At 37.9% G+C, this 17,788-nt stretch overlaps 1 protein-coding gene across 4 annotated transcripts; it reads left to right on the top strand.

Moving 5' to 3' along the window:
- The first annotated feature begins 139 nt into the window (after positions 1-139).
- nob1 (NIN1 (RPN12) binding protein 1 homolog) lies at positions 140-17,054 on the top strand. 4 transcript variants are annotated; one of them, XM_043706733.2, is made up of 9 exons: positions 140-279; positions 4,392-4,524; positions 6,487-6,620; positions 8,468-8,539; positions 11,280-11,462; positions 11,698-11,904; positions 13,508-13,605; positions 15,910-16,054; positions 16,384-17,054. In XM_043706733.2, exons 1-9 carry the CDS (start codon positions 211-213, stop codon positions 16,651-16,653), a joined length of 1,311 nt encoding a protein of 436 aa, XP_043562668.2. In that variant the 5' UTR covers positions 140-210; the 3' UTR covers positions 16,654-17,054. The 4 variants fall into 4 exon arrangements, with proteins under 4 accessions (XP_043562668.2, XP_043562667.2, XP_087851901.1 ...); XM_043706732.2 differs by having other exon boundaries at positions 11,277-11,462; XM_043706734.2 differs by lacking the exon at positions 140-279 and adding an exon at positions 459-575 and having other exon boundaries at positions 11,277-11,462.
- The last annotated feature ends 734 nt before the right edge of the window (positions 17,055-17,788 follow it).

Raw genomic sequence — 17,788 nt, 5'->3', positions numbered from 1 at the left:
CTTTTTGGATACTGTTTACGTTCTTTTGTTACATTTCATTCCACACCCCCACTTTTGTCCATTTAAAACAAACACCAATACAAACAGCTACACGACAATGTTTAATTGTTGGGTTGCCTAGACTTGTTGTTTTGACCAATGAACAGATAGTTTATTCAAGAGTATAGTTTGAGTAATGCTGCTGATGATTGGGTAGTGCTAGAAGGGAAGATGGCGGTCTCTACAGTGGAGCATGTTGTCGCGGATGCCGGGGCTTTTTTAAAGAACGCGCCGCTCCAGGTCAGTGAGCCATGTCTAAGGGCTTTTGTGGATAGGGTAACAAAAACCGGCAGTTTTGTTTGTGTATGTTCTCCGGTCCTGGGTGCACTGACTGAGCTCAGTCTCTTCCTGTCCTTTGCAATCTCTCGTTTAGAATCTTGCTACGTCATAATTGTGAACGTTCCGAAACATTCAATGTAGCAATTTCTTACTAAACACGTGACCGTTAACATTAAGGCAACGTGAGCAAGCCAGTAAAAAAATCAAAAAGAAAAGGATTTGAGAAACATGTCCTTTTCTGACGATCCATGAAACAGGTGACGATTTTCTAACTACTGGAGTTATATGTGAGTGTAATTTATTCGGTTCACTTGTACACTTGGCTGAGTTTCATAAATCTTCAGCCCGGTGTCAGATACAAGCGACAGCCCATTGTTAATCTTAAAGTTTTCCAAACCAAACTACTGATTTTGATTTATTAGTTCTGTTCATGCTACCGAATCCAACTGATTAGCCATTGCTGAAAAGTGCCTTAGAGTATTCTGGTATAAGATGAAAGAGTTTATCGAAAAAGATATTTATTTTCAATCTTCTGTTGCCACATGTGTAACCTGGTGGCTTCAGATAAAGTTATTGACAGTTTATTTTTATTCTAGCTCAATTTTACATTGCCTCATTTTGTGTGAAATATGAATTTTCATTTAACGTCCAAATTTTATTCTCACATAATGCTGACTTCACCTGATGTACAATTGTTTGGATGCCAGACTAATTGTTTCCTCATGAATGGTATTTTGTCATTTGAATGACTTAGATACCAAGTTTTGGCAAATGGTTCAGCTGAGAATCAGAATTGGTCCCAGTCTGTCCACACACTCTTGCTTTCTAGTAAACTCATGGATTAATGTGGCTGCAGCCCTTAGTGTCTCAAATCTGGATGACATGCAAATAAGTGGGGCACAGCATTTTAATTTTGCTACTATAATAAATCTATTGATTGTGATTTGCATGAAGAAATAGAAACAAAACTGACACATTTTAAAAGTTAGACTTCTGACAAGTTTGCAGTTTCATTTGGATATATGTGAGGTGTTGTACTTTGGAAGGCAAATCGGGAAGGAATTATATACTAATGGTATGGTCCTAGGAGGTATTGCCAGACAAAGAGACCTTGGGGTGCAGGCTCATAGTTCCTTGAAGGTAAAGTCAAAGGTAGACAGGGTAGTGAAGAAGGTGAAAGTGAGGACTGCAGATGCTAGAGATCAGAGCTGAAAAATGTGTTGCTGGAAAAGCGCAGCAGGTCAGGCAGCATCCAAGGAGCAGGAGAATCGATGTTACGGGCATAAGCCTGAAGAAGGGCTTATGCCTGAAACGTCGATTCTCCTGCTCCTTGGATGCTGCCTGACCAGCTGCGCTTTTCCAGCAACACATTTTTCAGGGTAGTGAAGAAGGCATTTAGCTTATTGGTCAGTGCATTGACTATAGGAGACAGGATGTCATTTTGCAGCTCTACAGGTCATTGGTTAGGCCACTACTGGAATATTGCATTCAATTCTGGTCTCCCTCCTATAGGAAAGATATTAAACCTGAAAGGGTGCAGAAAAGTTTGACTAGGACGTTAGAGGATTTGAGCTATAGGGAGAGGCTGAATAGTCTGGGGCTATTTTCCTTGGAGCGTAGGAAGCTGAGGGGTCACATTAAAGGTTTATAAAATCATGAAGGGCATGGATAGAGTGAGTAGCCAAGGCCTTTTTCCAAAGGGTAGGGGAGTCCAAAACTAGATGGCATAGATTTAAGATGAGAGAGGAAAGATACAAAAGGAACCCAAGGTTCAACTTTTTGATAGTGTGGTATATGTATGGAATGAGCTGCCAGAGGAAGTGGTGGAAACTGGTAAAATTAAAACATTTAAAAGGCATCTGGATGGGTACATGAATAGGAAGGGTTGAGAGGGATATGAGCCAAATGCTGGCAAATGAGAGTAGATTAATTTAGAATATCTGGTTGGCATGAACAAGTTGGACCAAAGGGTCTATTTCTGTGCTGTACAATTCAATGAATCTACATTTGGAAGCTTGCATTGTCTGCTGTAAGCTGCGATACATGACGAGCATAATGTTGTCACTCAGACTGTAAGATGAAACCATTTCTTTTCCCATTTGCTTATAAATGCTGATGGAATTTATAGCGTTTTCAGACATGCACTCAAAATTGGCAAATCAGTTCATCCTAGACTCAGTGTTTAGGTATTATACAATGTAATTAGTCATCAGACTACTGAACAGTCAGATGTTTACTGAGTAGAATGTCAATATGGAATTATCACTAAGGCTCCTTTGACAGCACCTACCAAATTTGCAATCTCTCCCACCTAGAAAGGTAGCAGATGCAGGGGAACACCACTATCTGAGCACCTTACCTGACTTGGAGCTGTACTATTAATCCTTCACTATTAGGTCAAAATCCTGGAATTTCTTTCCTAATGGCACTGTGTTGGATGCCCTAAAAATTACAATGGTTCAAGAAAGCAGCTCACCACTATTGTAACCAGGTGATAAGCATTAAAAACTGGCCTAGCCAATGACACCCACGTCCCATGAATGAATAAAACAAAACCATGATTTTTGAAGGATATGAAGTCATAACTCAATTTTGAGTGAAAAAATACTAATCCATTAATTCTGCATAATTTCCAAATGTATTTGAAATATTGTAATTTGTTGGAAGTTGTCTAACATGACATGGGACTTAAGTTGAGAGTAAATGCATGAATGCTAGTAGTGTTTGTTCATTTGTTTGTGTTCAGACTACACCAGTGATTTATTCATTCTCTACCAATAAGAAAGGATAAAATGGAAAAAGACATCCTAACGCAAAATATTGTAAATACTCAGCAAGTCTGGCAGGATCTATATGGAAAAGAGTGGAGCTAAATGTTTCAAGTTGATGTCTTTTTCATCAGAACGTGGAAGATCATCAGTGTGAAATATTAGTTCTTTGTCTCACTCCATAGATGCTCTGTGACCTGCTGAGTATTACCTTAACTTTCTTGTTGCTTGGAAATCAAGTAAAACTAATATTCTGTTTTTCTAAACTAAATGTCAAAATAGTGATAAATCATGAAATTTAGTAAAAACAAACGGATGCAAGAATGGGATGGTGGGGTACAAAAAGCAAGTATCTTCTTTAAAAAAAAAATGTCAAGGAGAAATGTTTTGGCAAAAAATTGTAAATGTTTCAATTGTAAAGCATTTAGCCATGTCCTATGTGCAACTTTGAAAAAGTTCACCTAAGCAAATGTGGAATTTAATTTGTTTAGAGCAAGGTAGCACAAATAGCAAAAGAGATGCATTTGTGTTTGATAATAGTTGAGGGAGAAGAGTTGAGATGGACATTGAGAGCACCCTTCTCTTCGCAGAGATCCCTCATGTCAATCTGTCATCAGTTGTCTTGATGTTGCCCTCCACTCATCTGCAACAAAGGGTATTTTGAAATGAGTTCTAAGCTGGATGTAAGTTTGCTCGTTGAGCTGGGAGGTTCATTTCCAGACATTTCGTCACCCTACTAGGTAACATCTTCAATGGGCCTCAGGCGAAGCAGTGCACATGATTCCTGCTTTCTATTTATATGTTTAGGTGTCTTTGGGTTGGTGATGCCATTTCCTGTGATTATGTCATTTCCTGTTCCGGTTGGAACTCTATCAACAAACACATTGAGGTAGACCTCATCTACCATCACCCTGACAAAAAGAACAGGAAATGATATCACCACAGGAAATAACATCATCAACCCAAAGAAGCCCACACATATAAATAGAAAGCAGGAATCATGTATGCTGCTTCGCCTGAGACCCACTGAAGATGTTACCTAGTAGGGTGACAAAGCGTCTGGAAATGAACCTCCCAGTTCAGTGAGCAAACCTACATCCAGAACCTCAACCTGAGCTACAAATCTTCTCAAAACTCACTGAATTCTAAGCTCTCAGATTTTGAAGGAAGTGTTAAGCAAAATGATTTAAGACATTTAATTGTTTCCTTTGAGCATGAGCTGAATGAACAATGTTTGATTTTGAAAACAAAATTAACCAAGTTGCTAGTTTTTTGCATTATACATGTTAATCTTATTGACTTTAGGAATTTGGAAAAAACATCTACACATTAAAGGAAGTTGTGAATGAAATACGAGATAAAGAAACTAAGCGAAGACTGGCAGTTTTGCCGTATCAGCTGCATTTTAAGGAACCATTCCCCGAATATATTCGACATGGTGAGTTGTTTGAGCATCCCTCACCACCACCCACCAAATATGGAGGGGGCGGGGGGCTTTATTGTGTAAAATAAATGATAAAACCTTCATTTCTTTTATAAATGCATGCTAAAGTTTTTGCTTATTTTGTTTGATTTTAGCAAAATTAATTTCTATAGTGAAGGAAAGAAAACTCTTGAATTATGTAGTGCAGGTAGTTCTTCATTAACACTGAAAGAAATTGATGGAATTACTCAGCAGGTCTGACAGCATTTGTGGAGAGAGAGCTGAATTAACATTTTGGGTCCAGTCACCCTTCAGTGACCATTCCGAAAATAAAATTGTTCCTTTTAAAATTTGTCTGGCTACGTGTCTTCACCATGTATCACTAGATACTAACCCCACACTATCATAGAGACATTGTTAGTCCTGATAAAACCCAATGAAAGACTCACCACTTCTCACTAAAAGATTCTCACCTTTTCTCACTGAATCAATATTTGGACTTCGTTCTGTTACCAACCAGTATTCCAAATCCAAACTAAAGACAGTCTTGCAGACCAAACATCTGATACAGGCCTCACTTAACTATTGATCTGAGGCAGCTCCCTTTGTCATTGAAACAGAACTTGCATTGAAGGGCTGCATCTGGTGGCAGAGGTTTGTTGGTTCAGATAGTGCTAGGACTTGAAGCATCTTCCCCGAGATGGAAATTGATCAATCTTAAAAACAATACAAAAACCAACCAATAAGCACTTAGTTAAATAGGAGCAGAAGTAGGTCATTTGGCCTTTCAATCTGCTATCCCATTCACTGAGACTCTGATTTTGCCTCACCATTTTCCTGCACTATCTCCATATTCTCAGTTATCTTTTAATATAAGGAAATTTATCAATTTCTATCTTTAGGCGTACTGGTACTCAATGTCTGATCCTCTATAACTTCTTGGGGCAGATAATTGAAGGCATTTTTTCCTGACCTTTGTCCCAAATAACTTATCCCTTATTCTGAGAACCCCCTCCTCCCTGTGCGCAGCCACAGGAAGCATCCTTCTTGCATTCACCCAGACCCATTTGGGCCATCTAAGAATCTTGTATATTTCAATGAGTTCACCTTTACCTATCCTGAACTCTTGAGGATATATGACCAGCCTCCTCAGTCTCTCCCCATCGGGTAATCCAACCTAGAATCTGACAAATCTCTTACTTGGAAGGTGGCTTCACATAACCCTACAGGCCAGTGTCCGGTTGGTGGAGAATTACTTAGGAAGGCAAAAGATCCCACAGACTATTCACTGGACAGGCCCACTTGCCATTAATAGACAACACAAAAAATTCCATCAGAATTAGCAGGCAGAATGCTACTGCCTTTGAGATACCAATGAGTTAATATCTGGATTCAAGCTGGAAAGCGTCAGCCTTATTCTGGGCTCCACATTCAGCTAGTTCATTTTATTTATGTTCAGCCCCACCTGTTAGAAAATCAATCTCTCAGTTACATATTGTAACAGTAGTGTAAATATTGCTTTTAAAACTCCATTCTCATATCTTACACTAACGATGCCATATTGCACATGTGAGAAACTATCTGGTTACATGGGAATCAGGATTTTGACCCAATCTCATATGGGTTCAGCCCTGGGATTGCATTTCAGTGAATTATGTTTTAGACGCATTTTAGAGATCATCTGGAGGATGCTCACAGATACACTTTGAGAATCACTACTTCAATAAAACTTAAAAATCCCAAATTTCTATTTGGTGAAAGACATGAAATTCTCCCAGGGTTGTGAGCACCAAAGTCAGCAAAAGAGTCTCATTGCTGTTTGTGGAACCTTGCTATATAGAGATCAAATGGTGAACTTGCTGACATACAACTATATCAGGGGCAGTCCTAAGTTTGTTAAATGTATTGTACAAACACAAGTTTGGTCATAAGATTCAAACATTATTTTAATTTTTGTTTAAAAAAATGTCTTCACAGTGACTGAGTTTTCCAAAAAAACTGGAGATTACCCCAGCCTCTCAGCAACTGACATTAAGGTTCTGGCATTAACATATCAGCTCGAAGCTGAATTTGTGGGAATTGGCCACTTGAAGAAAGAACCTGCACAAAAAGTAAGTAGTTTGTCATGTGAAGATTACTTGCTGATGGGCTGTCTGTATTACTATCTGACCAGTAACAATTTGAGACAAAGTGACTGCAGAGACTTAGCCATATTATGGAAAATATAGAGCAGTTTATTGTAGTACATTTAAATGACTGCTGTGATAAAGATGTATAAAATACTGTTGTTATATTTGAAATTTGGATTTGTAAGGTAGAGGCAAATGGCTTTTGCCTTCAGTTCAACGGAGCCTTTTCCTTTTTTGAAAGAAAAGTCAAAGTCATTTGGAACATAACTTAAATATGTCAATTCCAAGTAAGCATGTATTCAGGCAAGTGCCTAGCAGAATACCTATACTATGAAGTTATGGAATGTTTTCATTGCTAAATTTATTGCATGCGGAGAAAACAGACCCAGAGCCACTAATTATAGTTTTTGACTTGAGAATAGAAGAATCAGAGGTTCTGTTTAAGTTTCCTAGCAGAACAGTCATCCGAGCAAAAGTGTTTTATAGTTCAGGGTGCCTTGAAACTGTGAGTATTTGCATAGAAGTCTTCCAATTGTCAGAACTGGAAATAAATTGTAAGGTTACCCCAAAAGTCCAAGAAGGAGAATCAGACAGAGCCTGTTAAGTGAGAATTTTGAGTTTGGATAAGCGTGATATTTCTCGAGGATTTAAGTATCTGTAAGCATAAATTTCAACCTGTTTCTCAAAAATATTTTGTTTAACTTAAGAAAGATCTTAAATATGTTGTTTTTTATTAAGATCTTTCTCAACTGTCATATATAGCTTTGTCTTTTGTTTTTCTGTGTGTGATAATCTTGTGTTCTTCGCATTCATGTAACCTTGTGTGAATACACTTAACTAGCCACCAGATAGCTGACCACAAAAAATTAACTTATGATCTATCTGGCCAGGTTTCACTTTGGGACTTGATTTATTACCATCAGCTGAGATTGCACAGGATAGAACTGTTTCATTTTGTACAGCTGATACTTGTTTTGAGGAGCATATACTGGGTACACAAATAGATTTAGCAGAATGCTAAGCTATGTTGCCTATATTTGAATATAGCAAATGATTTTGAGATTCTAAAAATGATATCCAATATGAATATGATGAGCAGGAAAAGTCCAGTTGGGCCTTTAATCCTTCAGTCAATAAACCTTGCTGAGTATTTTAAGTGGAAATCTAACATACAGGCTTGCAGAATCAATTTTTAAAAAGTTTCTCCTCCAGCTGTTGCTGGGAGGCAATGGTCTAGTGGTATTATTGCTGGACTGTTAATCTAGAGACCTAGGTAATGGTCTGGGTTGTCGTGTTCGAATCCTGCCATGGATAATGATGGAATTTGAATTCAATAAACTCTGAAAGACAAATGATGGCCATTGTTAATTGTTGGAAAACCTATCTGGTTCACTAAAGCCTTTAGCAAAGGAAATCTGGCATCCTTACCTGGTCTAGCCTACATGTAACCCAAAACCCATAGTAATGTGCTTGATTCTTAACTGCCACCTGGGAAATTAGGGAAGGCCATTAAAAGCTGGCCTAGCCAATGACGCCCACATACCGTTAATGAACTTGAAAAAATTAAAATTAAGGCCAAAATCAAAGGTGTGAAACAGAAACATGGATTTAAGTTTCTTGTACACATTGACCAATGCCTGTGTGCATTTGGTACATGTTGCTTTTCAAAAATCTGAAGAGAATTACTGTGTTGATATAACAGTGGTTAAAAATATGTCTCTCTTCCAATATTTTGTGCAACAGAAACATCAAATAGATGTACTTGCCAGTGGAACAAACAAAATTGGTAATTCTTGAAAATCCAATTTGTTCTTGCTTTATTTGGTTAGGTTGAAGTGAGTACCACTTTAAGACACCCAGAGTCACTGATCGACATAGCAGGCTTTCATCTGCCATCTAAGGTAAAAAAAAATGCACAGTTTATAATCATGTAAAGAATTTATGAACTGTATTTCTAGGAGTTACCGTTGACAGTTTTGTATATACTGTATTCCTAATTCCCAGAGAGCAGTGAAGAAAGAACCGGAGTATTGCTAGAAAAACCAGATTTTGTCAAAGTTTTTTTTATCTGACAACCATCAGGGCAATACACAAGAATACCAGTGTAACAAGGAAGCAGTATTCATACTATCTGAGCAGGGAGTGCTGATTGTTTGGCAAATGGACTTTGCTCATTTGATTGACTAGTCGTTAAAGGGATGTTTTCAAAGAAAGTGCATCAGTCTGAATTTGATTGACAGTTAAACACCAAGTCATTTTTAAACATTAAATAGGTCAAGATGTTAATTAGATGAGAGAAATGAGAAAAAGACCGGAGAATGGTTGAGCCCTGTTTGTTGAGTTTAAACAAGTGCAGTATATGTAAGTCTTTCTGTTCAAAAGAACTAAAAAATTCTACCAATTGGAATTTGTTTGCCAACAATCAACACACTCCTCTTCACATATACATGTTTCTACAGTTTTTGAGTGAGATGTATGCTCATTAGTATTGAATGTGTGTAACTAAGCTATTAACTAAATATTGCTCACTGTGGTATAATTGTTCACCCGAGTTGTTGCTGTGGCAGCACACACTTTTAAATGAAACAAAAGCAGAAATTGCTGGAAATCTCAGCGTGATGTGAGATGCTTTCTTTTGGAAAGGCACATCAGAGCAGGACTTATACACTTAATGGTAAGGTCCTGGGAAGTGTTGCTGAACAAAGAGATCTTGGAGTACAGGTTCATAGTTCCTTGAAAGTGGAGTCGCAGCTAGTTTGGATAGTGAAGAAGGTGTTTAGTATAGTTGCCTTTTTTGCATATAGGAGTTGGGAAGTCGTGTTGCGCCTCTAACTAACTAACATTAGTTAGGCCACTTTTGGAATATTGTGTACAACTCTGGTCTCCCTCTCTTATCGGAAGGATGTTGTGAAACTTGAAAGGATTCAAGAAGACTTACAAGGATGTTGCTGGAGTTGGAGGATTTCAGCTGTAGGGAGAGGTTAAATAGGTTAGGGATGTTTTTCCTTGAGTGTTGGAGGCTGAGGGGTGACCTTATAGAGATTTATAAAATCATGAGGGACATGGATAGGCTAAATAAACAAGGTCTTTTCCCATGGGTGGGGGAGTCCAGAACTAGAGGGCATAGGTTTAGGGTGAGATGGGAAAGATCTAAAAGAGACCTAAGGGACAGCTTTTTTATGCAGCGGGTGGTGTGTGTATGGAATGAGCTGCCAGAGGAAATGGTGGAGGCTGGTACAATTACAACATTTAAAAGGCATCTGGATGGGCATATGAATAGGAAGGGTTTCGAGAGATCTGGGCCAAGTGCTGACAAATATGTCTAGCTTAGGTTAGGATATCTGATCGACACGGATGATTTGGACTAAAGGGTCTGTTTCTGTGCTGCAAATCTCTGTGACTGTATGACTGGCAGCATCTTTGGAGAGAAATCAGTTAATGTTCCAGATCCAAGACCCTTCTTTAGAACTGAGAATTTCTAGCTATTTCTGTTTTTGTTTCTGATAATTACAAATCTGCAGTTCTTTGTTTGCATTTAATACATATTTCTAAACAGTCTGTTCAGACATGTTATGATACACATTTGGAACAGGTGGGATTTGCACCCAGGCTTGGTGGCTCAGAGCTAGGCAAGCTAGCACTGCACCACGAGATAAAAATTACATTGTATGGATCTATGAATTGCAACAGTTCAGGGTCCAGTGTTCTTTCTGTCACGTAGCTGACCGAGAATCTCTTGTAAGAAGGTTTTGCAAGTTGTTACTCGGTCCATTTGTCCACATTATAAATGCACTTTTTCTTAACCATCAAGTCTTAGGGTGGGACTTGAACCTGGAACTTCTGACTCTGAGGCAGAGACCCTACTGGTTGCAAAAAAAGACTCATTAATTAAAATTGGAAGCTGGAAATGGAAACTGAGGCAAAGAGAAATGAAGAGGAAGACAACAAAAAGTTGGCAGTTGAGAGAAACGTAATACTGAGTCAAAATAATTGTTGTTTAGAATAGATTGTTATTTCAGATTAATCTATGGATTTCTTGTGATAAAGCAGTTCACAACTACCTCCCTTGCCATTGTAACACACAGAGCCACCACACAGGCCAGCTGGCTTTGGTTTGATTGCCTGAAAATGCTGAGTTAGCTTCTTCAAACAGGGCTAATGTGTTTGGCACCAGAATACAAAGACCTTCTATGTTTAAAGATGAGTGAAGACAGAAACCTATTTCACTGCTATGGCCTCCACATTCAAATAATCTCTCTGGATTTGTGGAACAAAACTGTCCATAGACTGCTAAATTCAAATTAGTTACCTCATTCAGAATGGGGAAAGGACATTGAAGAGCAGGGAGAAATTGCAGAAATAGAATTTTAAGATTGGTCAATTTATCAAAACAGCTAGCTGCTGCAAACAGACTTCAACCTAAAATGTAGTATTACTAGTGTCAACATATCCATTCTAGTTTCAATCTGAAATTGTTTGAATCTGAGTCAGTTGCAATTACATTGACTTGCTGATTCAGTCAAACCTATATCACTTCTTCTTCCCAGTGTTGAAAATAGTGATTTAGAATTTTTTTGTTTTCAGCAGTTTTGTTACTTACATGTTTACATGAATACAATGAAAATTATTTTTATGCAGCAGCATTCAGAACAAGATTGCCCAAAGGAAGATTGTTCACTTTCTTTAGGATCAGAGGAAGCTTGCCCTCCAAGTAGAACAAAACATTCTAGTGAAGTGCCTGTGGCTGATGCATCAGAATTCAGTACCTTTCATTATTGGAGAAATCCACTACCAAGCATCGAAGAAGATCTACAAGACTTTTTGGTAAGCTGGTAGTTTGATGTCAAGTCATTGATATGAAGCATTGACCTACTGAGCGATTTTAGCATTTTCAGCATTTAATTTAACAGTATTTAGCTTTTGGTTTTATTATGTTTTTTAAATAAATTAATGGTAGCATACAATTTAGACTCTCCTTAGTAAATGAGAAACAAATCTAGATATTTTGAATGTAATTTGCTTACCAGTAACTGGTGTGCTAATCTGTATTGCTTAATAGAACAAAGAGAATTTCTGTACTTCAAGTGGGACTTCACTTGAGCAACGCCAAGAAGAACCGTATGAAAGTAAAGGAGATGATGAAAAAGATGATGACGATGGGTGGATAACACCCAATAATATTCAGCAAATCCGCCAAGATATGGGCTGCTCTGAGATGACGGCAAATGTCAAAGTTGGTTGTATGACTACAGATTTTTCCATGCAGGTAATAGATTTTTTTCCTGCTTTAGGTTTCTATTTAGTAGAAAACCTGATTGTTATGCTCGTGCCAAAAAGCCTCCATGTTACTCTGTTATCGTTGCAAAATTGTAAAACAATTTTAAGCTTGTCATTGAGTCTGAGGGATGTCCTCAGAGAGACTTATAAAATCATGAGGGGCATGGATAGAGATTGTGTGTATGGAATGAGTTGCCAAAGAAAATGTTGGAGGCTAGTGCAATTAGAACATTTAAAAGGCATCTGGATGAGTATATGAATAGGAAGGATTTAGAAGATTATGGGCCAAATACAGCAAATGGGTCTAGGTCAGCTTAGGATGTCTGATCAGCAGGGACAGGTTAGACTGAAGGGTCTGTTTCCATGTTATATGACTGAACTGATGAATGTACCAACATCAAATAATAGTAGAGGTGGCAGTAAAGCCCACTAGAGTCAAATGTGACCATATGAATTAGGAACAGTAGTGGGCTGTGACCAGCTCCATCGTTCAATAGATCATGGCTGATTTGAAGGAAAAAAATAAAATTAATTCAAGATTTGGGTAGAGATATTAAAGGTGACAATGATGAAGAAAGATTACCACACTGAAATTTGTGCCGATATACAGTGACTACATTAGTATTGTTATGGACCAGGCCAGAACACTGAGTATTTTTAAGAAGGTAGCCTCGACCCTAACATTTTCTTATTTTAAAGGTAGATATGAAGTGTTGAAAGTGTGATGCAACTGGTCAAACCACTTGGCTTTAAGCAAAAGCGAATTTATGTAAACATTATGGTTGAAATATGAACAAAAGAAAGTGGAATTTAGAATAACAACTATTGGAAAACTTAACCGATCTCTACACCATCTTAACTAACTGCTCCAATATAATAACATCCCATAAACACACCCCTTGGCAAAAAGGTAAATTCAAACACAGGTTCTTACAGACAGGAGTCCAATCCAGAAGGGAGCAATGAGAGAGATTTCAGAGAAGGTCATTTAGGAATCTTTAACGGAAGCTAGCAACTGTTCTGATACTCTCACGTCTTGTGACTGCTACAGCTAAAAAAAACTGGAACTGAACTGGGAGAACTGGCCGCTCCCCTTCCATTGTTAAACTGTGTTTTTTAACAAAAAAAACTATGAATTCAGACTGGTGCCTAGCCACTTTGGCATCTCTGCCTTTACAACCTCTCTTCAAAAAAAACATATTAGGACAAAATAACCCTTTTTAAAAGTGACAGCATCGTCACAGTATTCTAAGTACACATATTTTACATAGTGATTACTGAAATTTTTATTACACATTTTATTTTTTGTGGTTTCTTGGCCAGCGTTTTCTGTCTACTAAATCACTAGAACAATTATATTTTAGTATTGGAATGCCAACATTCCTTCTAAACTTTGCAGCAACAGGAAAGTCCCTATGAGAGCCACCCCCTCTGAGTTACCATTTGTGATAGTTGCACACAAAACTTAAAGGAGCCGCACACTTAAACAATTGACTTGTGCTCTATATTAATCTAAAGGTATGTTGGCCGTCACTTTTGCCTATCTTATAACGTGCTATGCTAAATAAACAAGTCCTTTGTTTATTTCTTAGAATGTCCTTATTCAGATGGGGCTCCATGTGATTTCTTTAAAAGGAATGCTTATAAAACAAGCACGAAACTACATTTTGCGGTGCCATGCGTGTTTCAAGTAAGTATTGATCATATGTACATTGGAATGCTTTTCAAGAATCTGAAATTATACCACAATGATCAAAACTTGGGTATCACAAGGGTAATTCAGTGGATAAATGCGGGTCCTACTGCCAAAGATGCACAAACTGCAGTTGGAAATCAGAAGCTGTCAGCAGATTGACCAGCATTTGGAGAACCGAGCTCACGTCATGTATGTGAACCTTTTATCTTAACTGGAAGATATTACAGATGAATAATATTGAAAAAAGGGCAGATATAGATAAGAGAAGATAGTCCAGAAAGTCATAGTGATATACAACATCGAAACAGACCCTTTTATCCAACTTCGACCAGATATCTCAACCTAATCTAATCCCACCTGGCCCATATCCCTCCAAACCTTTCCTATTCATATACCCATCCAGATGCATTTTAAATGTTGCAATTGTACCAGCCTCCACCACCTCCTCTGACAGCTCATTCCATACACGTACCACCCTCTGCGTGAAAACATTGCCCCTTAGGTCTCTTTTATATCTTTCCCCTCTCACCCTAAACCTATGCCCTCTAGTTCTGGACTCCCCACCCCAGGGAAAAGACTTTGTCTATTTATCCTATCCATGCCCCTTATGATTTTATAAACCTCTATAAGGTCACCCCCTTAACCTCCGACACTCCAGGGAAAACAGCCCCAGCCTACTCAACCTCACCTGACAGCTCAAATCCTCAACCCTGGCAACATCCTTGTAAAAATCTTTTCTGAACCCTTTCAAGTTTCACACCATCCTTCCGATAGGAAGGAGACCAGAATTGCACACAATATTCCAGTAGTGGCCTAACCAATGTCCTATACAGCCGTAACATGACCTCCCAACTCCTGTACTCAATACTCTGACCAATAAAGGAAAGCATACCAAGTGCTGCCTTCACTGTCCTATCTACCTGCGACTCCACTTTCAAGGAGCTATGAACCTGCACTCCAAGGTCTCTTTGTTCAGCAACACTCCCTAGGACCTTAACATTAAGTGAATAAATCATGGTAAGATTTGCTTTCCTAAAATGCTGCACTTTGCATTTATCTGAATTAAACTCCATTTGCCACTTCTCAGCCCATTGGCTAATTTGGTCAAGATCCTGTTGTAATCTGAGGTAACCTTCACTGTCCACTACACCTCCAATTGTGGTGTCATCTGCAAACTTACTACCTATACCTCTTATACTCACATCCAAATCATTTATATAAATGATGAAAAGTAATGGACCCAGCACCAATCCTTGTGGCATTCCACTAGTCACAGGGCTCCAGTCTGAAAAGCAACACTCCACCACCACCCTTTTGAGCCAGTTCTATCTCCAAATGGTTAGTTCTCCCTGTATTCCATGAGATTTAACCTTGCTAACCAGTCTCCCATGGGGAACCTTTACAAATGCCTTACTGAAGTCCATAAAGATCACGTGCACTGCTCTGCCCTCATCAAACCTCTTTGTTACTTCTTCAAAAAAACTCAGTCAACTTTGAGTCATGATTTCCCATTCACAAAGCCATGTTGACCATCCCTAATCAGTCCTTGCCTTTCCAAATACATGTACATCCTGTCCCTCAGGATTCACTCCAAAAACTTGCCCACTGCTGACGTCAGGCTCACTAGTCTATAGTTCCCTGGCTTGTCCTCACTGCCCTTCTTAAACAGTGGCACCATGTTAGCCAATCTCCAGTTTTCTGGCACCTCACTTGTGACTATAGATGAGTGCTTAATTGGAAATCAGGAGGTGGTGAAACGGCTGAAGTAATACATACTAATAAAGAAAGAAATTGAACATTTTGAGAGGATATGTGGAAAATTGAGGACATTTGGTAAATGGAACAGCTTCCAGAAGCATAGAATAAACCCTCAACCCCACTTCCAACATAGTGTTCCAAATGAAAATCTCCTATGCCAAGTAACAATCAATCTTCGACTAAATTTAACCCAAATCCATTATTAATTGCAATAGTTTAATGGATTTTTAAGTGTCAAAGGTTTTTTTCTCTGAATCTCTGACACTCTACAGTCAATGTCATGTAGTTGCTGAGTAAAGATAGTGAAAGTACCTGCTCTGTATCCTCGCTGGATCAGTGTTGTTCTTTAGTTTGAATCTCACATTAATTAAGGAATGTTATTTTATTATCATATGAGACGCTTCTATGTGTTTCCAAATCAATGGTTTGTGGACGGAAATTTGGGGTGTGGACTGATGCTGAAATGCTCCCAAAATCAGAAAGCACAATGAAGATTGTTGGAAACCAGTATTGTGTAAATGTTTTTCTCTGGTTGGCCAGGACCACAACCAATATGAACAAGATGTTCTGCCCAAGCTGTGGTAACAAGACACTGAAAAAGGTTGCAGTGACTGTAAGCGAAGATGGCAGTATTCACATGCATTTCTCAAAAAACCCAAAAGTGTTGAATGCACGAGGATTGAGGGTAGGTTGCTCTTTTTTTTTTAAAAACCCACCATCAAAACACCCAATTAGTCGCTTCTTGACATTTATATTATTGAATGTGACACAAATTTGTGATGGTAACAAACTTCTTCTGTTCCATCCCTTTATGCTCTTACAAAGATTGTTTGTTGGTGGTGCAGTTTATATAATTGAAAGTGAAACATAGATGTTAGTGAAATCATTACTGAAATTGCACTGGAAAAAACTATTCTTATTCATCTCATGTGATCCTCTTTAAATTGCAAATATCTTGTCTGGTAAGATGCATTTATGTCATAAATATCCTGTTAATTCTTTTTTGTCTTATAGTATTCTCTCCCATTACCACATGGTGGGAAACATGGCAATAATCCACATTTGACTGAAGATCAAAGCTTTCCTCAGCAACGACTATCCAAAAAGGCTAGACAGAAGACAAATGTCTTTGACCCAGATTACATTGCTGGGATTTCTCCCTTTGTGGAGAATGACATTTACAGCAGAGCTGCTAACTTAAACATTCGCGACAACAGAATTGGAGCTGGGAGGAGGAGGATCAATCCAAATGCTGTATCAAAAAAGTTTGTTAAGAAGAAATAATCATTCCAACTAAGTTACTGAAAAATTAGAGCATAATGGGGTTTTCAGTTACTGTATCATAAAACTATTTGTATAATGCAAATTCAACAAAAGTTGTTAAAGGATTTTCATTGTTGAACTTTTTTAAATCAACAGTACTCACTGAAGGGATATAACACTTGTAAACACTTTCTGGAACCAGTAACCCTACATAAGTATAATGTTTACTTTCGAAAGTATATTTATATTAATATTGCTAGACGGAGATGGTTTACCAGTTAACACTGTATACCTTTTAACTACATGTGCCTCTTGCCTCATTTAGTATAAAAATATTCCTCTGAAATGCTTTAAGGCCAGATTGTCTTTGGTTAAAATCTACTGTGTACGCAACTTCAATATAAACAAATTTACTAAGTTCACTTTTTTTCCCTTGCTTTGTTTCATCAAACTTCGTTTTTATAAGTTTCCCCTTTTATATAAATCTCATTCTGCATTCATAGCACCAAACAAGCTTATTTGTTTGGTAATTTCCAAAGTTGATCTCTTCTTTCTGATTATTAAAATTCTCGGACAAGTATTTGAAAATAATGCTTAACAATATAATTGCCACAACAGTCATTTATGAAATATGTTGAATTAAATTTATTTAATTCTTTTTGGAAGCACAAATAATGTGCCTGAGTTTGTTTAATGTCTGCTTTAATTAGCAAATATTTTTGTGCATAATGCTGCAAAAATTCAGTGTGCACTTTAATTAATGTAATATCAGAAAAACAGCAATCTTATGTTTTGCAGCATGCCTCAAAACCAGCATATGTAGTCCATCCCTAATCTTCCTTGAACTGGGTGGTTTGCTAGGCTACATCAGAGGACAGTTAAAAGTCAACCAACATTGCAGTGGGTGTGAGTCAATTCTAGTAAAGATGCCAGTTCCCTCGCATAAAGAACTTAGTGAGCCAGATGCCTTTTACAACAATTGGTGGTTTCATAGTTCCCATTACTAGAATAAGTTTTATGGTCCCTATTTTTATTGAATTCTAATGCCTCCATTTACTAGGGTGATATTTGAACCTATGACCATAAAGCAATGGATTTCTAGTGTAGTAACATTACCACAATTCCAAGTTAAAGTAGTATTGCTATGATGGTGGTA

Source organism: Chiloscyllium plagiosum, unplaced genomic scaffold (genome assembly GCF_037043375.1).
Source record: "Chiloscyllium plagiosum isolate Xiang-an unplaced genomic scaffold, Cpla_swu_hap1 HiC_scaffold_17, whole genome shotgun sequence".
Taxonomy (NCBI): Eukaryota; Metazoa; Chordata; class Chondrichthyes; order Orectolobiformes; family Hemiscylliidae; genus Chiloscyllium; species Chiloscyllium plagiosum.
This window is presented reverse-complemented; position numbering and strand designations above follow the sequence as displayed.